This window comes from Zeugodacus cucurbitae, chromosome 5 (assembly GCF_028554725.1).
Source record: "Zeugodacus cucurbitae isolate PBARC_wt_2022May chromosome 5, idZeuCucr1.2, whole genome shotgun sequence".
In the NCBI taxonomy this organism is placed as follows: domain Eukaryota; kingdom Metazoa; phylum Arthropoda; class Insecta; order Diptera; family Tephritidae; genus Zeugodacus; species Zeugodacus cucurbitae.
Window position 1 is genome coordinate 33,588,526 of NC_071670.1, and position 25,108 is coordinate 33,613,633.

The following is a 25,108-nucleotide window of genomic DNA, read 5'->3' on the forward strand; positions in this document are numbered from 1 at the left end:
GTGTCCTCTTCCGCAAAGTATTATTAAGGTCTGGGATAACTTTTAAAGTAGAAATTTTAATTTTAAAATATATATTTTATATTTGTTTTATATAATATATATTTAAAATTTTAGAGCTGTATACTATCATTACTTAATATATTTTATTATTGAATTTCTATTTATACATGTTTTTAGACTCAGTAAGGTCTTTCATATATTAATTAAAAATATTTATTTCTATATATTTTGTTTGCTATTATATCAACACCATATGAGTACGATTCACTGCATAATAGTCATGCTCTCATGCACTCCATATTAATATTTAATTACATGGTCTAAATGATCCAAAATTAAATAAATTCAAGAAAATCCACCGTACACATAATTCTTCTCGGTCATAAAACTGCCAACAAAAGTTGCTAAAATCTAAATAGCAAGTAAATAGCTGTTAAAAGTAGGGTGGAACTGCATTTGTATTCCCCCATATTAACAACAACTTAAGGAAAATTCAACGCAACCAACAGCGGCAGCGGGTGAAAACTGATATTACTTATACGCCCCGGCTTACAACAAGAGTGTGCACGAAATGCATTTAGAAGTGAGTTGTTGCAGATATTGTAGCACCGCCGGCGTCTAATATATGCCTTCACTTGCAAATTGAACGGAATAGACGAACAAGCAGAGTGCTGGAGGGCCGTACATACACTTACATATACACAGCAAGGCAACAACAGCGAATTTTCAACAATTCCACACCGCCAAAACAAACAAACATTCACGAATATAAACATATGAGCCTCAAATCGCCAGCGTTTTCGTGTTTGTTTTCTTTTTGAATTTACTTAAATTTTATTTCGTGCTCATCAGCAAGCTCGATAATAGCCGCTGATAGTTTTATGGCTGGCGATAATGAACAATAAGTGCAGACATGGCTTTCTGTGCTTACTACATGCATACACAGGCACATAGTAGGCATACATATATGCTTCCACATAAATAGTAAATGCTGCCTGCTTATATGGATAAAAATAAATGTGCATGTGCATGTGAATGTGTTTGCCTGCAAGCTCTTGAAGGCTGCCAACGATGTCTGTATGTTCATGCATCGTCGCCGCTGCAGTTTTCGCGCAGCTTCAAGGCATTTCTTGTTGCTTACTGCCTGGCTACTTGGCAGCGCGCTTGTTTATTTAGCTCGCTCGTTGCATGAGACTGTGTGCAAATTCGTTGCTATCTGCTGTTGCTGTTGCTGTTGCTGCTGCTGCGGCATTGCAGACACAGCTGACTACCTCAGAGCACGAGACCCCACACCGGTCTCTTCGTTTCGTTTGAACCAGCAGTTGCACCAGCAGGTGATTTCCCTCCCAGTGTAGTGTTGATTCGGCGAAGCAGCATTCAGGCTGTAAAAGCATGCAATTTCGTGAAGCAGCGAGTATATTGTTGTTGCTATTGCTATTGCTACATAATAACATTAAGTGAGATGTTACAGTTACAGCTCGTTGCTCATCGTTTCTTGTTTTCCTTCTCTGTTATTTGATTGAGAGCACGAAAGCAAGAGTGCCCTGTAAAAGCTTGTACAGCGAAGACGCTGACCGAGCAGCATCGTTGTTTTGATTACATTACCAACGAAGTTTGTGATTATTTTGAAGAATTTGAAATGCATTGTTGCATTTCAAGCAGAATTTATTTATCGAGAGAAAATCATCTTATTTTATTTGACACATAATCTCTGTCCGGATTTTAAACAGGTTGACTGAGGTCGTAGTTGGAGTTCTGACCTTAACTACACCCTACTTTTAATAAAATAAAATAATCATAATGATCTCCCGGCGAAGGATATCATGAGTTAGGCGTTCAAATTGAAGTACATAGCATAGAAACAGTAAAATTATCTAATAGTCCCTTTGAAGTAAATGATATAGAAAGAAGAGCCAAAGTCATTGAGCTTCCCCATTAATGTACAAAAATATCACAAACATTCGACTTTTGCTCGGAAATATTGATTTTATTTTTTTAGTTAGCATTACCTTACTTAGGGAACGTTATTGAGATTACACTTCTGGTTCTTTCAGTTTGGAAAACGCGACTGTAAGAAACACTCGAACACGCCGTGTCGTTGAAACTAGGAAACTATGAACAAAATCACAGAAAACTAATCGACTTAAGGAAGAACCACAAAATATCATCACTGCAAAATAGTTCGAGAAATTCAAGTCGTTGCAACACTTCAGAGCATCTCTCAACTCAATTCAATATTCTCATTACGCTCTCTCTCTGGCTGTGCATAAAGAAAAATGCAGCATCGTAGGGGAGTTTCGCTCTTTAATGTGTAATGGCATTGCATTTAAGTTTCAGCGATGGAAATGGAAGTAGTAATGAATTGCAGAAACTAGCACCACATACTCGCCATTGTTTAATGAGGACATTTATCATTTAAGTGCAGTTTTAATAGCGTGCAATATGCACTCTTGCCTTTAATGATACTATCAGCTTTGAGGCGGAATCATGTGTGGACGAATAAAACGGGATTTTGGCCTTTTGCTGCAGATGCCTGAATGCGAATGCGCTCTCTCTGGACATTTGCTAGTCTATTTACATATTCGAGATAAATGTGTATAATCTTTTAGAGCTATCCACTGTAGTGCTTATCCGTGTTTTAGTGAATGCCAGTCACTTGTCGTAAGTGCTTGTCGTAAACACCTGATTGTCATTATATGTTGACTCACAACAACAAACACACAGATTTAACTACTCACGTTAATACACATATGTTGATGTGTGTATACCCCACTCTCCACCTCGTTGGTTGATGGACTTTACTTGGTACACACTCCTTTAAATATATTTCTGTACCAACTTGCATGAGCTAACATGCACTCTCATCGCTTATCCACTGTATATCGTGCGGCAAGCCGCCACTCAACCCATCAATTTCGTACAATGTTCACACTTTGCGAATGCACTTTAGGTGTAGTGTACCTATGCGCTCTTGTTGTTGTTGTTATTTTTCCATCAACTAACTGATATGTATTCGTTACTTTACCTCGCCAGCCAATTTAGTGGCGTTCTTTTCACACTTCTTCATTTCAAGCGAAACGTGATGGTAAGTTCAAGGAGCTTCATATAATAAATCAATTAATTTAATTAGGGAAACCACATGGGATGGATAAAAAAAAGATAATTTAAATTGTTGCCGAAATAGTGAGAACTCTCTAAATATTAAATCGGGAAATAATTTTTCTATTATTAAATACTAATATTAAACCCATAAGTTATATGCTAGAAAGTTTAATATTTCTGGTACAGAAAAGTATAACTTAAAGAGCTGTGCTCTGATATCTGATCTATGAAAAAACACATATAAAAATGGTAGAATTCATATTGTAGCTCAAAATCACTGAACTATCTGAACACATAGAGCAATTTTGGCGTAGATGAGTGCTAGAAGTAAAAGACAGTTTTTTGTCATCATTGAGCTTAACTTCAGGATCCTTTTTTATTCACTACGGTTATTTTGAAGAAAATTATAAATTTAAATCAATAATGTAGACTTTGAGAAGCGTTTTAATATATAATATAAGTTCCATCAACACACACCTATCAATTCTAACTTAGATTTTAAAAGCTGTTATTGAGTATATCCACATATTCTGCTTAACTCACACATTTGTACATGTGAAATGAAATCGCAGCAAATTTGAAAATGCACTTTTGGTGAAGTCAGCAGTATTTTATACTGCCCCATCCATCAGTTTTGATTCTACTGTTGTCAGCATTTTGTTATATATTACGCCTGAATGATCACAGTAAAATAACAAAAGAAGTAAAAGGAGGAAGAAATAAAGGAAAGAGAAAACGAAGCGAAAAACAGGAAGCGCATGAAAGTAGCATAGCATGGCTATAAGTGAAATGAATTCAGTTAAAAGCAGGAAGAAATAAAAAATTGACAATTAGCAATGATAATATAACTTACGAACATTTGTATTATAGAACATGTATTTTTTTTTTTGAAATTACTGAAGTTGTCACTTTTCTCTGTTAAATCTACTTCGTTAAAAAATTCTAAGTATACACCCATAATTATAGATATACAGTTCATATATGTACATCTGACAGTCAAAAGATTATTGATCCATACGAGTATTTTCGGTGCAGCTGCAACACCTTCCGTTGTTGACACTTTTATGCGTTAAAGTATTTACGTAAGTACAAGAATATTTGCAAATTTCTCAAAAACGCGGTACTTGTAGTACGATTTTTATTGCTACACCGTATGGCAAGCAAACACTGTCGGCAGAGGAGACGCACGCCACAAAGAAAGGAAAAAGTTACGCGAGTGTAAACATAATTTCATGGAATGCGCTTAGCGCTTTACAATGGTCCAGATGTTGCTTTCAAAATCGACAGTTGGTTGTAAACAGATTTTTATTAAAAATATCATTATAACAACAAGCATGTTTTTAACGAAAAATATTACTAGTGATTATAGAAAAAATATGTGAAAGTAATTTACGCTAAAAGAAAATGATAAAATATGATAGGTGATAACTTAAAAGAAGTACAATAAATGATGGAGATGAATGATACTTTGGTAACAAAATAATTACAAAAATTAAAATTTTAAGACTGTAAATAGCATGAAATAGAGACATTATCATCGAAATTATTCAGTTCAACAAAAACAATAAAATTTTACAGTATTTAGTTATTTAGTTTCTAATGTCAAAAAATGTTTGGCTTTTGCATCTAAGAGCAATTTTCACCATTAGCCACATTTTAAAAATTAGTTTTAGGTCTGGTATATGTAGCGGGCAGCCATAAATATGATTATTATTTTGAGTAAACCATTTCTTTCCAGAGACCATTGCCATAACCAATGTAACTTCCATTCAAATTAAATACCTGTTCAATATTTGGAGAAATACTCCGAAACCATCCTAAACTCGCCGCCATATTTTGGTTAAAGTTTCTTTTGAAGCTGCTATTTCCAGATCTCAGTGAAATTAGAAATATTGTGACAAATAATTACTTCAGTAGTTAAAATATAGGCAGTATAGAATTTAATGACGAAGCAAAAATTGTGAAGTTTTATATTTATTTATTATATTTTAACTACTGAAGAAATTATTTGTCACAATTTGTATTAGTATCAATATATGTATAGTATGGAGAGTGCGGAAAGAATGCTGAACGGAATTAAAATTGCCCTGAAGGTATTTAAAAACACCGCAATATTTTATCTGTCTTAGCTTAGATTTATAGATTTTGTTTATGTTTTTTATTTATTGAAAATCAAAGGAAAATTAAGGATTCTCTGGTTTTACACAGATACCTATTTTTAGATAACCATACCGCATTGCTACTCGTAGGCGAGAGTAAAAAAGAGTAGCTACTCTGAGTATGATTTGGCAAAAATAATTAATTTGCTATATAATTATATGATTATATCACAAAGCTCTAAAGATTAAAGTCCATGATACTAAATTTTTTTTATATAAAAACAGTTTTAACCGGTGAAGATCCTTCAAATTTTATACAATTTTATAGTTAAGTCTTCTTCTTCTTCTTCTTGACTGGCGTAGACACCGCTTACGCGGTTATATCCGAGTCCAAAACAGCGCGCCACGTAACCCTCCTTCTGGCAGTTTGGCGCCAATTGGTTATTCCAAGCGAAGCCAGGTCCCTCTCCACCTGGTCCTTCCATCGGAGTGGAGGTCTTCCTCTTCCTCTTCTTCCACCAGCGGGTACTGCATCGAATACTTTCAGAGCTGGAGCACCTTCATCCATTCGAACAACATGTCCTAGCCAGCGTAGCCGCTGTTTTTTTATTCGCTGGACTATGTCTATGTCGTCGAATAACACATACAGCTCATCGTTCCATCGTCTGCGGTATTCGCCGTTGCCAATTCTTAAGGGACCATAAATCTTCCGCAAAACCTTTCTCTCGAAAACTCCTAGTGCCGTCTCATCGGATGTTGACATCGTCCACGCTTCTGCACCGTAAAGTAGGACGGGAATGATGAGAGACTTGTAGAGTTTGGTTTTTGTTCGTCGACAGAGGACCTTACTTTTCAATTGCCTACTTAGTCCATAGTAGCACCTGTTGGCAAGAGTGATTCTGCGTTGGATTTCCAGGCTGACATTGTTATTGCTGTTAATGCTGGTTCCCAGGTAGACGAAATTATCTACAACTTCAAAGTTATGACTGTCAACAGTGACGTGAGAGCCAAGACGCGAATGCGCTGACTGTTTGTTTGACGACAGGAGATATTTCGTCTTGTCCTCGTTCACCACCAGACCCATACGCTTCGCTTCCTTATCCAGTCTGGAGAAAGCAGGACTAACGGCGCGGGTGTTGTTTCCAATGATATCGATATCATCGGCGTACGCCAGTAGCTGTACACTCTTATAGAAGATTGTACCTTCTCTGTTTAGCTCTGCAGCTCGTATTATTTTCTCCAGCATCAGGTTAAAGAAATCACACGAGAGTAGTCACCTTGTCTGAAACCTCGTCTGGTATCGAACGGCTCGGAGAGGTCCTTCCCGATCCTGACGGAGCTTTTGGTGTTGCTCAACGTCAGCTTGCACAGCCGTATTAGTTTTGCAGGGATACCAAATTCAGACATCGCGGCATAAAGGCAGCTCCTTTTCGTGCTGTCGAAAGCAGCTTTAAAGTCGACAAAGAGATGGTGTGTGTCGATCCTATTTTCACGGGTCTTCTCCAAAATTTGGCGCATGGTGAATATCTGGTCTGTTGTTGATTTTCCAGGTCTAAAGCCACACTGATAAGGTCCAATCAGTTTGTTGACGGTGGGCTTTAGTCTTTCACACAATACGCTCGACAGAACCTTATACGCGATGTTGAGGAGGCTTATCCCACTATAATTGGCGCAAATTGTGGGGTCTCCCTTTTTGTGTATTGGGCATAGCACACTAAGATTCCAATCGTCAGGCATGCTTTCTTCCGACCATATTCTGCAAAGAAGCTAATGCATGCACCTTATCAGTTCTTCGCCGCCGTATTTGAATAGCTCGGCCGGTAATCCATCGGCACCCGCCGCCTTATTGTTCTTCAAGCGGGTAATTGCTATTCGAATTTCTTCACGGTCGGGCAATGGAACATCTGCTCCATCGTCGTCGATTGGGGAATCGGGTTCGCCATCTCCTGGTGTTGTACTTTCACTGCCATTCAGCAGGCTGGAGAAGTGTTCCCTCCACAAACTCAGTATACTCTGGTCATCAATAACTTCGCTCTTCATACTCACGCATTTCGGCCTCTTTCTTTTTTTGTCTGCAATGCGTCTCGCTTCCCTCTTCAGCTCTCGGTATCTTTCCCATCCCGCTCGTGTTGCGGTCGATCGCAACGTTGCGAGGTAGGCAGTCTGTTTTCTCTCCACTGCGAGACGACAATCCTCATCATACCAGCTGTTGTTTCGACAGCTGTACGTAAGGAGTTTGATATGCCGTCCCACAGCTCCCTTATACCGAGATGCTGATGAGTGCTCTCAGAGAGCAGGAGTGCAAGTCGAGTAGAAAATCGTTCGGCTGTCGGTTGTGATTGCAGCTTCTCGATGTCGAACCTTCCTTGTGTTTGTTGACGTGTGCGCTTTTCTACACAGAGGCGGGTGCGTATCTTATCTGCTACAAGATAGTGGTCCGAGTCGATGTTGGGACCACGAAGCGTACGCACATCAAAAACACTGGAGACATGTCGTCCATCTATCACAACATGATCGATCTTCTCTTATGCTGGAATCTAGTACTACAGACGACCATATTTCGGGCCCCGGCGAAGTCGATCAGCCTCAGACCGTTTGGTGATGTTTCGTCATGGAGGCTGAATTTTCCGACTGTTGTGCCAAAGACACCTTCTTTACCCACCCTAGCGTTGAAATCTCCAAGCACGATTTTGACATCGTGGCGGGGGCAGCGCTCATAGGTACGTTCTAGGCGCTCATAGAAGGTATCTTTGATCACTTCGTCCTTCTCTTCCGTCGGGGCGTGGGCGCAAATCAGCGATATGTTGAAGAACCTCGCTTTGATGCGGATTGTGGCTAGACGTTCATCCACCGGAGTGAATGCCAGGACTCGATGACGGAGTCTCTCTCCCACCACGAATCCCACACCGAATTTGCGCTCCTTTATATGGCCGCTGTAGTAGATGTCACAAGGACCCACCTTCTTCCGTCCTTGTCCCGTCCATCGCAATTCTTGGATGGCGGTGATGTCAGCCTTGAGTCGTATGAGGACATCAACCAGCTGGGCAGAGGCACCTTCCCAATTAAGGGTCCGGGCATTCCAGGTGCATGCCCTTATTTCGTAGTCCTTTAAACGTTTGCAGTGGTAGTCATCAAAATTGGGGTCTCTCATCCGAGGCTGTTTTTTCTTTTTCATTGGGGGGTGTTTTTATGTGGTGGGTCCCAAACCCTACGCACAAGCGCATAGGCGGGTTTCGCCTTCTCACTTTAGCTCGCCTCCAAACGGATGTCTGTTGGCTACCCAGAGGATACTTGGTCTAAGACCGGAAGTCGTGAGCTGCTTGAGCCACATGTAAAAGAATCGTTCCTGGCCACTTCCAAGTGAATGACAGTCAGCAACTTTCCTCACTTGCGTGAACTTCTACATATGACTCCATCCTCTAAGTCCCCTCAGAAAATTAAGAATTTTATAGTATGCTGTTGACAACCATTCAACTTTTTCTGAGTTTCATTAATCCCAGTATTACATTCATACATCGATAATTTGTAAAATATGATTCATATCCAATGAACCTCATCCGCGCCTGACGGATTGATTTCTACAAAAATTTACCAAAAATATTTAACCAGAAGCATCTGAGAACTTTAATTTTGATATATTATATAAATTATTAAATATACTTACTTTTTCGTACACCTCAATATTGTTTGTTCACTAAGTTAAAAAAATTCAAACATTTTTTTTGTATTTTCCTATATTTACTATTTAAAGTCTTTATTGAAACTATTGGAATTGGATTAATAAAACAAATTTAAATTATTTATATACTTTGTGTCCCATTTTTGCTGCACATTTCTTCAAGCGATTCATGGTGAATAATTGAAGCCATATCCCTCTAAATTGTTGTCCAGTAACATTCGCACTGTGCGCCCCGCATTTTCCTCCACCAACGGTTGAAACGCTTTGCGATTGTCCTCCAGTTCCTCTTTGTTGAGTAAATACAGGTCTTCAAGAATCACTGCATTCACGATTTTCATAATGAACTTCAAGATTCGCATATCATCCTGCACAATAATGCCGACAATGATCGACACAATGACGCCATTATCGCGACATCTCTGCACGAAACTTATGCTGCACTCGGGGAAATACTATTCTGCCTTAAGTCGACGCCGGCATTCACCTGTTGTATAAATAAATAGATCAACATTGGGTTTTCATTATTGAGTTATTTAGGCAAATATAAAATGTTCTTTGATTGCTTTATGTTTAATTTTGGTAATTTCCCGGATATTTTTGATTTACCGACTTTTCATTATCATATGGATGTTTTTTCTCAAATAGATTAATATTTTTAATTATATTCGGCAAATCTTCGAAAAAAAAATGAATATTAGTGTTAGAAATGATATTTCGAATATATGATTTCGAAATTTTATTTTTTAGAAAATGATATTTCAATACTTGTGTATATAACCGAAATTGGATTTTAAGAAAAAAATCTTCACAGTTTCATCTACTACCATGTATATTCAAATATTACTAAATAAATTCACCTTTCATTTACTGCATGTATTACTCCAGTGATATAGACACCGCATGTCCTTCAGGATATCCACCAACATCTGTGGCCATTGTGTCTGCAAATGATAAAAGTAAAAGATGGAGGATGAAAGGAGTATGGAGGCGTAAAATAAAACTACAGATGTTTTTCTCTAGGATTCGTAAGATTATAACTTCATTAATATAATACATATTTTTGAAGTTAAAGAATTCTTCTATTTCCAAAAATTACAAAATAAAAAACAATATTCTAAAAGTTAAACTTTATTAATTTCCTCATTAATTTGCATTTTAAAATCTTCACTGGGTTTTTTAAAAGCTTCCTCTCTATCTCTGAGTGAAGCTAACGCTCTACGCCACAGTCAAACAGCGCTTATCTACGGTCATATCATGTGACTCATATGAGAGACTTTGAAACCGCAGCTTACGCAACGGTGACACACATGCTCAAGGATTCCAGTTTTTTTTTCGCCCTTCCACAATGGTTTAACTTCACTACCCTATTGACAGTTAAACCGCTTACCGAAGGAGTGCTCTACATGTAAGTGTGACTATTGAGTTGTAATCGACAACTCAGAAGATTGTCAACGTTTCTTTCCAAATTTAATTTTTTCTCATTCAATATGAGTATGAAATTTCGGAATTTTTACTGTCCTCTATATGCCATTTTTCATATAAATATGTTTTTTTGGCAATTTTCCTTCTGCATTTTCGAACCTCAATCCATTCTGTCATGAATTTCTTACGTTCCAGGCATTCGCAGTTTTCTCTCAATGGCAGCACCCGCGAAAGTGAATGAAAACAAAACGACACTCATTGACGGCGCGTAAAAGTGGGCTATAGTTGTCTGCATGCTATTCAAGTGTATTGTCACGTGTGTAATTCTGTGCTTGAAATTGCATGCCACCGTCGTTCTGTTGCTGCTGAGTTGTGACGTAGTTTGTGACACTGCAACAGCTTTTGTTATACTCTCGCAACAAAAGTTGCTACGAGAGTATTATAGTTTTGTTCACATAACGGTTGTTTGTAACACCTAAAACTAAAAGAGTTAGATATAGAGTCATATATACCAAAGTGATCAGGGTGACGAGTAGATTTGAAATCCGGATGTCTGTCCGTCTGTCCGTCTGTCCGTCTGTCCGTCTGTCCGTCTGTGCAAGCTGTAACTTGAGTAAAAATTAAGATATCTTGACGAAACTTCGCACAAATATTCCTCGGCACAATAAGAAGATCAAGTTCGAAAATGGGCGGAATTGGACCATTGCCACGCCCACAAAATGGCGAAAACCAAAAACACATAAAATGTCATAACTAAGCCATAAATGAAGATATAAAAGTAAAATTTGGAATAAAGGATCGCACTAGGAGGGGGCACAGTTGGATGTAATTTTTTTGGGGAAGTGGGCGTAGCCCCGCCCAAAAATCGGTTATTTGTATATATCTCGCAAACCAATAAAGCTATATAAACCAAACTTTCTGCAGTTGGTTCTCTTACATACCCCACCACACACCATGAAAATAGTTGAAATCGGATCATAACCACGCCCACCTCCCATAAAAAGGTTAGGTTGAAAATGACTAAAAGTGGGTTAACTAACTAACGAAAAACGTCAGAAACACTACATTTTGCAGAAGAAATAGTAGAAGGGAGCTGCACTCAGATTTTTTTACAAAATGGAAAATGGGCGTGGCATCGCCCACTTATGGGTCAAAAACCATATCTCAGGAACTACTCGACCGATTCGAATGAAATTCGGTATATAATATTTTCTTGACACCCTGATAACACGGACAAAAAATGGGCGAAATCAGTTCACAACCACTACTACTTTCCTTATAACTCAATTTTGAAATCCATCTTATTCCTTCACTTTATAATGTAAACATAAGGAACCAATGAAGATAACGGAATAAAACTTTACACAATTAGTGCATATCATCTCTGGCTTCACTTGTGAAAAAATTGTCCAAAACGGAAACTAACTTTTCAAGGCCCCAGATATCGAACATGTTGAACTCAGCGCCTAAGGATAAATTTTAACCGAAAATATGGGTAAATCTCTCAAATATCTCAATTTAATTGAGAGGAAATTGTTTTCTTCTCATAGTGTGTCTCTGTTCCAAAAAATTATTAAAATCGGGTCATAACATTTCCATATACCTCATTGTAAATTTTAAAAAATACGGTGAGCTTTATTCCGCATATATGTAGTGGTTAAATTTCTTCAATAAATCAATTCAATTCTTTTGCGAGAGTCAATTTCTTCAATTGCGAGAGTATAAAATGTTCGGTTGCACCCGAACTTAGCCTTTCCTTACTTGTTTACTTTAGCTTTGTTGTTTTTTCATAAATGTGTCTGCTGTGTTGTTGTGAATACAAAAAGGAAAACAGGCATGAATAGTGCAGCGAAGAAGATGAAAGCAATACAAAAGTTGATAAGGTTTCGCCCCAACATAAAAACCATTAACCTCTTAGAAAATCGTTTTCACACTTTTGCATTTTTTTTGCTGTGAAAACATTTGTACGCGAATGAAAGTAAATGCTGAATTTAGTTCTGTATAGAACGAGAAGAAAATATTCAAAGATTTTGTTGCGAAGAAATTTGTATAATTAAATATGCGACACGCTCTGTGTAAATCTAGTACTTAGTATTGACAGATGTCATTATTAATAGAAGCTAAGTTCATATTTAATAAACTTGCTTCTTTCCTTTTTGATACTCTTACCGAGGTAACACCCGTTTGCTCTGCACACTTTAACAGGTTATGGGTCTTTTGCCACGCAAAGTTTATTTAATCTATTATTAAATAAATTCGAGCAAAAAGTTCTGGTGAGTTAATTAAACCGTTTTGCCACTTCTTTTGAAATATATTTCGTGATAATGTCGAATGTATTTTCTGTGTCGGTGGATCGACTTCGCGGTCGTGAAAATTTTTATGTGAGGAAATGCTAGGCAAAATCGTATTTGGTAATAAAGGGCCACTAGAAAATGGTCCAGAACGGTTTGCCTGTCACTGCAACAGACGCTGATCGTGATGCTAATGAAAAAGCACTAGCTGAAATCACGATGTTGGTGGAGCCAAATAATTTCGGACATTTTGCAAACAAAACATCTCCTAAAGACGCGTGGGAAGCCCTCATGGAAGTCTATAAAGATAAAGGCTTGACGCGTAAGGTGGAACTTTTGAAGCAATTAGTACAACTCAAGCTGTCAGACTGCGAGAATATGCAAGAGTATTTAAACTCAATGGTTATGACTGCATTATAGGCGAGAAACGCAGTTTTAAAACTCAATGATGAACTAATAGCATCACTTATGTTAGCTAGATTGCCAAATGAATTTCAAGCACTAGTGCTCGCTATTGAAAACTCAAAGAAAAAGCTCACTGTAGACGCTGTGAAAAATCTACTTCTGCAAGAAATTTGATACAAAACAAGGTGCCGAAAATGAACTTTACACAAAGACAAAATCCTTAGCAAAAATTCGCTGTCATACATGCAAGCAACTAGGGCACATAAACAAAAATTGTCGTAAGAAAATAGTGAAAGAAGACAAGCCAAAACAAAAAAGTCAAGTGCTGTTTGCTTCATCGCTATATGCAAATATGAACAACAACGAAGACTGGTATGTCGACTCCGGCTATTCTCAACATATGGTGAAAAGCAACGAATGTATGACAAATAGAAAACGCGCGATAAACAAGAGAGTAATTGTCGCTGATAATAACAAAATTGATGTTAAATGCACTGGCGATGTTCAACTCTGTCGAGCAGGTAAAAATAATAATGTTAATGCAACAATCAAAAATGCTAAATACGTTCCGAGTTTGTGCGCGAATTTACTTTCAGTCAGTCAAATGACTGACAATGGAAAATCGCTTCTCTTTAAAAACAACTGGTGTAAAATTTTAAACGATAATATACAGCTGATTGGAACTGCAACCTGCAACCGATGTAATCAGACGTTTCGGCATGGAGGAATGCAACCCTGTAAGCACACCTCTTGACGTGAACCAAAAGCTGTCCGTGGAGATGTGTCCAACTAATAATGACGACAAAAGGGAAATGGCTACTGTTTCCTATAAGCAAGCTATTGGATGCCTGCTGTTTGCCGCTCAGGTCACGCGACCTGATATCTGTTTTGCTGTCAACCAGCAAATACAGCACGAACCCAGGAAAGGCCCATTGGACTGCAGTAAAGCGGCTCATGCGCTATCTCAAGGGAACCATTGACAAGGGCTTAGTCTATAAGACAAGTTCTGATCACATCGTTGGTTTTTGCGACACTGACTGGGCAAATGATGTAAGTGATCGCCGCTCAACAACTGGATATGTATTTTCCTTTCAGAATGCTGCCATTTCCTGGGCTACCAAAAGGCAACGGACGATAGGCTTATCATCGACTGAGGCCGAATTAATGTCGATGGTGGCTGCAACACAAGAATCAATCTGGCTTAAACGATTTGAAAAGGAGTAGGTGCCCAATGCTTCGAGATCAATTACCTTATTCTGTGATAACAAGAGCGCTATACATATAGCTGAAAACAACTCATACTCAAGCAGAACGAAGCATGTAGACATCAAATCAAACTTCATCAAAGAAAAAATTGAAGATGGCAAAATTAAGTTATACCATATTGGCACCGATAAAATGATAGCTGATATTTTCACGAAAGCATTTTATAATTAGAAGAAATTTGTATAATTAAATATGCGACACGCCCTGTGTAAATCTAGTACTTAGTATTGACAGATTTCATTATTAATAGAAGCTAAGTTCATATTTAATAAACTTGCTTATTTCCTTTTTGATACTCTTACCGAGGTAACACGCGTTTGCTCTGCACACTTTAACAGATTTAATATTTGTAGATCTTCTTTCCGTATCGGGGATTAGTTTGGAACAATGGTACAAAAAAATGGTAATTTTGATGTAAAAAACGCACAACGCTTTAGAGGGCTAGTTGTAATGTAATTGGAATCATCAAGTCCGACCATCATGCTTGACCGAAGCAAGTCTGTTTCGATTACCCGAATTGAATTTTCTTCTGAAAATCGCTTTTGAATCACAACAAAATCGATCCATTCTTGAGCAAACAGTGGCAAGCCAGGAAGATTTTGCTATAATTTGATAGGATTGGTAGGGAATAATCTGCAATCAACTGTTACCCTACTACCAAACATTTAATTCGGACATATGCATTGCCAATAGCAGAGGAATTGTGTTCCATAGGACAGCGATGGTGACTCGCCAGAAGCTGCAGGTGCATGGTTGTGAGGTTCAAGAGTCATTACAAATGTGTTGCAGTCTGCGAAATAAACGTTCGCATATACTGTTAAATCCAATTGCTTAATGAGTTCGAGGTGTGAGCTCTTGACATTGTCCTTCACACAACCAAACATAACAGCAGTAAATTAATGGCATAGCAGTAAAAAGCAAATATGCCAACAATAATAAACCGAATTACACCAGAAACCGGCAGCAGAGTGCACGAACGCATGCAATCCTTATTTCGGTTTACTCCCAAGGACTCACCATTTGTAACAGGCACTTACATAAGACTGCTACGCGTTAACTACTCCGTTGTGGGGAAGAGCCTTCAAGCGGAAACCACACAAGTGCATAGCATTCATCTGTGTATATCTGTATGAAAATCTGTTTTTAAGAAAATTTGCTAGTGTGTGTGAAAGACCGAATGCTCTAGTGATTCTTACCCTACTCTTGTAAGTTGCGTTTATTTCTGTGTAATCTTGAAAGGGTAAAATGGGAAAATGCAAAAAAACAACACCATCTAAGACAAGCAGCAAAATGGGAAACGACACAACAGACCATCTTCCAACCAGCAAGCCTTTCCACCAAAATCACTCAACTGTGCTGAATGCAGTCGAGCAAATGTTGGTCCGAACGCAAGTCTACCCACACTCAGTCGATCTGGCAACCTGATTGCATTTAAAATGCAATACAATTTACATTTACCACATTGCTACTCACTGCTGGAGCTGGAACACAAAAATCTATGTGGGTTTGTGCTTGTAGATATGTATTTGTGAGTTGCCACCCTTTTTACCAAACATCACCAGTTATATACACCATACTAGTAATAATTGAGGGAAATTTTAAAAATAAAAATAAAATAGAAAATTCCGAAAGGAGACACTCACACTTGGTAAATCGATATGAGTTTAGCTTGGGTGTGTGTGTGTTGGTGCGTGCTATACGAAATCAAGAATCGATTATTTCATTAGTTCTGCAATGTTGGCCACTGGTGGCCACTTTATGCAGCAGTGAGCAGATAATTGCAAAATGCTTTCCCTTTTGACCTCAACTAACTAAGTGTAGTACGTTTGGGTTATGAATGTTGGTATTTACATATAGAGGAATACCTACATATCGGCTAATTGTTGTAAGAAACTATAAACTTAACATTACATAGGATATTTGTATTACATATGGGCAAAAATTCTTTACTTTTTATCCACTTCCGTTACGGTAATTATTAATTTATAGATTAGATAGATTATTAGCAAATCAAAGTAATATTTGCACTTACATAATGCGATGGTACGCATCTGGCTGAGCCTGCGCACATGTCACGGATTGCTCCGACTCCGTGGAGTCATCACGCAAGGTGGCAACTCCAAGCGGTAATATTGGAATTATAGCAGCTGTAGCAGCTGCTGTTGTTGCCGTAGGGCCCGCCACCACCGAATGATGTGTGGCTGGCGGCGGTCCAGTTATAGCCTGCGGTGATGATGTCGTGCTTACACCCTCCTACAATAAATTCATGCAAAATAGATAATAAAAGAAATATTCAAGGAATTTAAAGAGTTTCAATGAAGATGTGGAAATATTGAAAGGCGATGAAAGGAGGAGAGATGAAAGGATTGATTTCGTTGTAGTTTTGAATGTGTATATATGAGTGTATGTATGTTTGTCTATGTATATTCTTTTATAAGGTTTTATGAGAGTGTCTGTGTGCTGTATTCACCTTATAATTAATGGCGTCCTGCTCCTCTTTCTTCGCTTCGCGTTCGCTGCGCTGTCGTCGCGTTGCTTCTCCTCGTCCGTTTGCGATGTTTTGCTGTCTGCAATTCAATTACAATCAAGTTTATATCGATCAAATTTAACTAAACGAATTTTCAGATTGCATTTATTTTTGCTTGTCGCAAACATCATTCACGTAATGGAAACGTAAAACGTAATGCTTTTATTCAAAATTTGCATGCAATTGCATTCAAGACAAAGGATTGGAATGTCAAACATGCTTTCACTTAAAAAGAAAAATATTTTCCGGATTTCGACATGCTACAAAAAAGTTTATTTATTTATTTATGTTTAATATAAAATTAACATATAAACATACTAGCTATTATTGAAAGCTAAAATTTATGAATGAATTATATTCTCTATAAAATAGTTTAATAGGTGTAATTCCAAAAAAAAAACAATTTAGTACCACAAAATATTAATATTTACAGTTTTATTGCTAAGTACTTTAGTAAGGAGGCGCGTAAATTGTAGCAAATGTATGTATAATTGTATAGATATCTTTAATTAATTATAATCTGATATTTTTCTCCCAACGATTTCATTGATTAGAAATAAATAATATAGTCAACTTACAGCTGTTGTCAACTACTTAGCAACGCTTCCTTTTGATAGGGATTGATTAGAATAAGAATAAAATTTTCCGTTATTTTATTCCCTCAAAGTAGGTTTGCTACTCTATTCACTACTAAATGTGCCTAATTTTGTAGTTGTGCAATTGAATTTCTTTTAATATTTTCCAAACAGTACAAGCGTTACTTAGTACAAAGTGAATCGAGCGAGACAGCTTATTAGAAAAGTTTGATCAAATATGAAATATTCGACACTTTATGCTAAATATTTTAGTAATAATATTACCGATTTTTAGTAGGTATATACATTGAAGTTACTGGTTAGAATGTTTTTCTTTAACATTTTAATTGTGGAAAATCACCAGCTGCACTCTTGCCCTGCCCCTGCTAAAATACATACAACGTTTATGCTTCATTTCTACTCGGTTATATTATACACGGGTAAGTTCAACCCCCATGCATAAACAGTTTTTCACCACGAGTTAAATGTTAATACTCGGGTAGAATATACACATTGCTATTTAATAATGTACCTAAAAATTTTATCAAAATTTCTAATATATAAAAATTTCTAATAAATAACGCAATTTGCCCAGATTTTTGGCATAGAATTCAATATAATAATGGAAATCTATATATAGGTATAAGTAGTTTAGTTTAGTTTTCAAAACGCCACGTATAGCCGTATTTTGATGGCCGTATGTGACGGGCTTTAAAGATAAATTTCAACTACTTCGGTTTTTTGTGCAGAAGATACATATTTTTGCCATTTTTTTGTAATGTTAAAAATTGCTTTCTGCATTACCCATATGTAAATATTTATTGTTTACATTTTTTTGAAATATCTGAAGTCTGTGAAACAAAGCTGGTATTTCAGTTTACTTCAAATCGATGTGTGTCAAGGCACGTAGTAAACATAATAACATAATACCATAATACTTGGTATTTTTACCAGATGTGTGTCTCGGGTATAAGTGGGCGACACCACGCCCATTTTCATTTTTTTTTATCTGAGTGCAGCTTCCATTTATTTTGTAAGATTTAGTGTTTCTGATGTTTTTCATTAGTGAAATAACTTTTTCAACTTATTATCCGATTTCCCCAATTTTTATAGCTTGGGATATATGTACAAAAAACCGATTTAAAACCTAGTGGGGCTACACTCCGGGAGTGCAGGCAGAAGTGAAAACTTGAACTTATGGCGCGTTGGGCACGTTTTTGGGTGAGCATTTTTAGACGCGCTCGCGACATGAGAAATTGTACATAAAAAATCAAGTTTATCAAAGCAATGTGGGCACTTTTTGAATGGACATGAAGTATAATAATGTAGAATATAGAATAATATAGAATATAGAAACTATATTCGAAGGAAGTGGTTCTATTTAAATGATTAAATATTAGTAAATATAAGATTAATCAATTCTCATCCATCATTTCAACAACTCTTACATCATCACTATCAGCATTTTCATCATTATTATCAGGATTTTCATCAAATTCTAAAACTGAAACAATAAGTCTATGGAAACTTAAGTATGAAATGAACAATTTTGATTTAAATCTATTTATATATCTTGTGAATACTGCATCAATAGTAGTTTTGTATTTTGTTGTGCTAAGATTGCGATCATTGGACATCGTTAAATCAAATCTCTGGTAGATGGACCAGCGATTTGAGGAGGTACACTTTGTTGTACAAACGTTTGGTCAGTTGATAATAAATTTAACGTTCTTCGTTTATCTCTGTATCGTTTACAAAAATCTTTGTTCGCTTGTTTCGCCAAGCCTGACTTATGTGGCTGTTTCTCTCTGTATCGATTATCATATTATTTTCTTTTTGTTTTCTTTTTTCTACTTCATCCTCATAAGTGGAGTCATCTATCGAGTTTTTTCTTTTTCGAGCATCATTTGAATCATCCGCATCCATTTTCAAGACAAATATTAATCCGAAATTAAAATGCAGATTTTTTTAAAGCTATAATAGCATATATATTAGGAAACTACTTTTCCGGTTTCCCCATAATTTTTAGCGATTTTCCGACCATCAAATCACGTCCCTAGTGAAATTCTAATAAAATGAGTATATTTTCGATTTTTAAGGTTTTCCTACTTTTCCGCCTTTCCGATAATTTTTAATTCTTAGCTGAAATGAGCATAGAGTCAATTTTCCTAATTTCCCAAAATTTCGAATTTTCTGCAACTTTGTAAAAATTTATCAACTTCAAACTTTAAATGCAGCCCCTTTTTTAAACGCTAGCGCCAAACTTGTATTCTTGTAATGTAACTGTTGGTAAAACCGGAAGTTGTCTCCCTAGCCGAAGAAAGAGACAGTTGATATATATCTATGCGAATACTAATAGTATTGTACACTATTGTAAACATATATGTATGCACCCCACGTGTTACTCATTTTTTAAATAATTTTATTTAATAACATTTGCATTTGTTTATGCAGTTGTAATAATGTATACAAAATATAGTAACACTATAGTATACAAAAACACTACAACAATGGTTTTATTAATTCTATTAAGACTTTAGATTTGTTTTTTTTTTTTTTAACACAATACCATAGCAGCAACCCAAGTCAAATGAAATATTTAATTATATAAATTTTCCGTTTAATATTCATTTATAAAATAAATATAAAAACTCTCAATCTCGTCTGTCGCGAGAGCACGAACGAATGCCCATGCAAAGAGCGCATATAGTATACATATATTATAAGAATACACGCGGAGTATATCTGTGTAAAATCTTATCTGTCGCGAGAACGGCTGAAAATGCTCACCCACAAAAGTGCCAACGAGCCATAAGAAGTTTTCACTTCAGAAAATTAAATCCAAATATGCCTCTTCCCTATGGGATGACTTGTACCAAATACACATTTAGCTTTATAAATGGTTTAGTTATAGTTATTGATAAGTTTTTGAATTTCGCCAATATGTGGCCGTGGCAATGATCCGACTTCGCCCATTTTCAATAGCAACCCTTCCACAGTCCCAAAGAACATATGTACAAAGTTTTGTCAGGATATCTTAATTTCTACTCAAGTTATCCATTGCATGGACAGTCGGACGGACAGACAGACATCCGGATTTCAACTTGTCTCGTCATCCTGATCATTTTGATAAATATCTAACTCGTTTAGTTTTTTGAATTACAACCAACAGTTATGAAAACTCTACTCTTAGCAATTTTGTTGCGAGAGTATCATAAATGTATTTTTCCCACTGTCATTATGTTTATCGCAATTAGTTGTCCCACCCGTATCGTAGATTTCAAATGTTTTTGTAAAAAAAAAAAACACAAAATTATTGAAACATTAATTTTGAATAATTTGTTTTCTACTTGTTTAAATAAAATTAGCGAAAAAAGTAGGAACACAAGTGTTTTAGTAGAAAAAGATTATTTATCTAATACTAAGTGCCGTTGCTAATTACCTGACAACTATAGTATGTAAATACTATATCAACACATAAACTTCCGAAAATTTAGTCTGATTATGTATTTCGACCGTTATTAATAATCGATTTAGCTTTGGTGATATAATCAATTAGCGTCTGATTAAAAATTAAATCAAATAAATATGAAATAAATGTCAAGAGTTCGGCATTCATATGTTATGCCAAAACAAAACCAAAAACTATCAGCAAACACACAGCCACACTCTCATTTCCTGTTACTCCAGAGACGTCGCAATTAATTGCATTTGATTTTGCCAATCTGCCCATCTGTGGTATAGCAAGCAATAAAAGGCTTTTGGATACATACAACTGGTTTCATGTGTTTTTGTATTCACATATCCTCTTATGTTTTCCAATACTTTGTGAGCAGGCATGCATATCTTGAGGTCAATCAAACGTGACTGCAGCGAGTTGCAACTAAAGGATTATTGCATATAAATTACAAATGCATAATTAATGGAAAATCGTAAACATTTCAAATTACCATTCAAAATAATTTAACATGAAATTATATTAGTACTTATTGTTGCTTTATTCCTTAAATAAATATAAAATACAACATAAAAAAAATCCTCAACTATTTACTGTAATTTATATCGCTGGAAAAATAATAATATTATTGTTTAATGAAGTACATATTCGTTTAAACACATCATTATGAGGAGGTCGAAGTTTGATTGGAAAAAAATTACTCGATCACTTCGTAAAATAAACAATTGGTATCTTTAGGTTAATTAAAGAACTAAATTGTTTTCATAATTATACAAATGTTTCAGATTATATCACGATTCCAGAGGGAAAATACCTCAGTGACTCAAATAAGCACAAATTAATCATCACCGCAGTACATGCAGTTACATGCAGTGGACAACTCAGAGGGATGAAGTTGTATTTTCCGATGAAAAAATATTCAATTTAAATGGTCCAGACTATTCCAGTTGTTGCTGACATGATTTGCGTAACAGCAATATACGTTTTACAAAAATAAACTTTGGTGGTGGCAGTGTTGTGGTGTGGAACGCGTTTTAATCGAGAGGTAAAGCAAAATTATGCTTCATGACGCCGAAAATGGATTCAAAATATACACCAAAATGTTGGACGATGCTCTCATTTAATTTTTGAATGACAAAATGGATGAAGATAACATTTTTCAACAATGCTGCCATTCACGTTTCTAAGGAGTCTTTAAAATGGTTTGAGGAGCGCAATATCGCACTTATAAAGTGCCCAGTCTGCAATACTGATTAGAATTCAGTAGAGAACATTTGGAGATATTTATTACGAAAAATCTATGGACAAAAAGTCCAAGGACACCTTTGACTTAATAAAGATAACAACTCTTTTTGTGGGTATCAAATCAAAACTATACTAAGAAAAAAAATTCACTCCGAATTCATAATCTCATTATTCATATCATTTCATTGAGTCTGTATGAACGTTTCAGAATAATTAAAATAAAACGTTTATTTTATAGGAAGTTTAAAATATGCCATGTATTTTTGTGTTTGTCGAGTTTTTCCAACGGCTCCCATTGAATCTTTTTGAACAAGGAATAGCTCTATAAAATAATATTTTTGTTTTTAATATTTAAAATTTTACTCGCAATACAACATATATGTTAACATACAACATGTCAACACACAAATAGTTTTAGGGAAAAATAAGTCCCGCCACTGCAGCAATATTAGTAGACTGAAATAACCTTTACAAATATATTATCTTTTCCAACAACAGAAATATTAATTTTGAAAGCTATAAATTTTAAAACTAAACGTATAAAAAAGCTTTTATATTGATTCAATATTTGAATGAGATTAAGTGGACATGTTTTCTTAACCTTAACCTTTCTTATTAATAATATACTTTTTTAAATGGTAGCCAAAGAATTTTAGAATCCCTTTAACCTTTTGGTATGCACAAATAAAATGTTGACAACATATATTAAATCTCCGTCATTTGCATTAATGACGTTGAAAAGCTAAAGTTTCCGTTTATTCTCCTGAATTGTTTATACGAAATTTGCTAAATTATTATTATTAATCGGTCTCGCTCCATTAAACAAAGTAATTTATTCATGAATTATTAACTATACCAAATGAAGTCTATTCGTTTTCATTATTTCTAAATTAACGGTTGATGGCACTTGTACAAACTGATAGTTGTAAGGTATTAAATTTGAATGACAATGCAGTACTTAATAGGGATTGGTGAAATTTAATGTAACAATTGGACAAACATATCGCCTTTCACATCAAGAATTTAGTAGAGACTGACCGATTAATCGGCCTTGGTATCGGCATCAGCCAGTATCGGCCACAAAATTAAGCATCGGCATCGGTATCGGCATCGGCCATATTTGGCCGATTCTTAGCCGATTCTTTCTACTTCTTTCGGATTATACTAAAATACATTTTTTTTTTCTTTTTTGATTTCTTTAGAGCATACAATTTGAATTCTTCTGTTTACCATATAAAATACAGTGAATCACATTTGACTAAACTAACAATTCATCATGGTGATAATTTAAGTCTAGTATAAAGAAATTGAACAATTTTGCATTAATGAAAGGTTTTATTTGGAACTGCTAGAAACATTCGATTTATGTCAAATATGTACAGATTTGTATAAAGTTGTTGAGATTTTGAAGATAATGTCATAATGTCACTATTATAGAAGCATTCGTAACTAGGTTAAGTTATTTTTAAAAGTTTGCCATAGATAGGGTCACATAATAATCACTTGTTGCTGGCCTGGACTATAATAAGATGCATGGAAAAGAACTTCCCAAACAAGCTTCCGAAGTTTCTATTGAGTCACTATCACTATTTGTCGCTTTTCACAATGTGAGATATAAATGACAAAAGTAATATCTTTGAAAATAACGGATTCTTTTTACTAGACCTACTATTTTTGAATATTGGCCTTAATGCTCATATTTGTCCTTAAGGGGTAACTCAGTGTAACCCATGAAAAATTGGCGAATTTAGTGAATTTTTTTAAAGAAAGTACTCGGTCGAATGTTTCGAAGTTTTTTGGACATAATAAGGTGTACTTTCAACTATATTTTACGATTTTTATTTTACAAAAATTTTGAAAAATAAAGAAGTTATGGGTTGTCTTGGGAGGTGCCAAAAAAAAGTTCCCCAACTGCTGACATGATTCCCGCCGAATGAGTAACTGAAACACAAAAATTTAAAAAGGTTATTAAAGTTGAATATATTCCCTATACAATGACCTAGATTATTGAAAGATATCAAACATTAACAAAATGGCGTAGTTTTAAAACAAATTTCGATTTTTTAGGTAAGAAATGGTCGTTTTTTAAATGCCAAATAGACAATTTTCAACAAATCAAAACGATCGTAGGTCATTGTATAGTAAATATATTCAAGAACATTCAGTTTAAATTTGAAGTTAATCGGTCAATATCTAGTTGAGTTATGATGTCAGTAATTTTGTGAAAAGTCGTTTCGAGAAAAACGCGTTTAAAGTTTCGACTATAGTGGCTAATACATGTGAGCGATTGCTCTTTAGCTTGCTCAGGATATTTTTGAAATTATAAACTTTCAAATAAGCAAAAAATAAAAAATCGATTTTTTGAAATTGTCACACCGGTATAGGGTATACTTAAAGGAAAAAAAGCTATATTACTGATTGCTGAATAAACGCGAATAACTTATTTGTTCTATCAACATATATCTTATAATAATAATTTATTTAGTTTTGAATATTAATTAAATCACTAAACAACTTCATATTTACATAAGAATTGAGTTGTTTACCTATTTTGTGATGTTATTTATCTTTGTTTTTATTTTGTTACTATACTAATTTACTAAATAATGTTGTTGATGAAAGAATCGGCATCGGCATCGGCATCGGCCGATTCTTTGCCAACTGGCCGATTAATCGGCATCGGCATCGGCCAAAATTTTGGTATCGGTCGGACACTAGAATTTAGTCGATATTAAATTATGATATGCATAGTTCGATATATTATGTTTTGTCTATTTAATACTGATTCTTAACGTGCTTGTATTTTATTTTCCATTCTTTTAACGAATTTTTGAAATCTACTTTTAGACTCCTGGGCTTCTACTGCAGCCGACTACTTACAATCATATAAATTGCGTTGTTGCTTTTGCCCCGATTGTTGTTTCTAATACTTTTGTTGTTGCTGTTGTTGTTGGTTTGATGGTGACTTTGACGCGCCTGATGGAAATTTACGTTGAGACGAGCGCACATTCATCAAATATTTGGAAACGTTCGGTGGTGG

The 25,108-nt window shown here is 35.6% G+C and overlaps 1 protein-coding gene across 3 annotated transcripts in view; it reads right to left on the reverse strand.

Moving 5' to 3' along the window:
* The window catches only part of LOC128921948 (putative uncharacterized protein DDB_G0291608), a 68,699-nt gene extending 52,252 nt beyond the window's left edge, over window positions 1–16,447 (reverse strand). The window contains exons 1-2 of one of the 3 annotated variants that reach the window (XM_054231014.1): window positions 16,297–16,362; window positions 9,738–9,821 (exon numbers count right to left, since the gene is read on the reverse strand). In XM_054231014.1, the coding sequence (XP_054086989.1) occupies window positions 9,738–9,744 (7 nt within the window). In that variant the 5' untranslated portion in view covers window positions 9,745–9,821; window positions 16,297–16,362. Of the gene's footprint in view, window positions 1–9,737; window positions 9,822–14,566; window positions 14,804–16,296 lie in introns of those variants that run through there. The other 2 variants (XM_054231015.1, XM_054231013.1) reach the window with 2 other exon arrangements.
* Window positions 16,448–25,108: the final 8,661 nt, after the last annotated feature.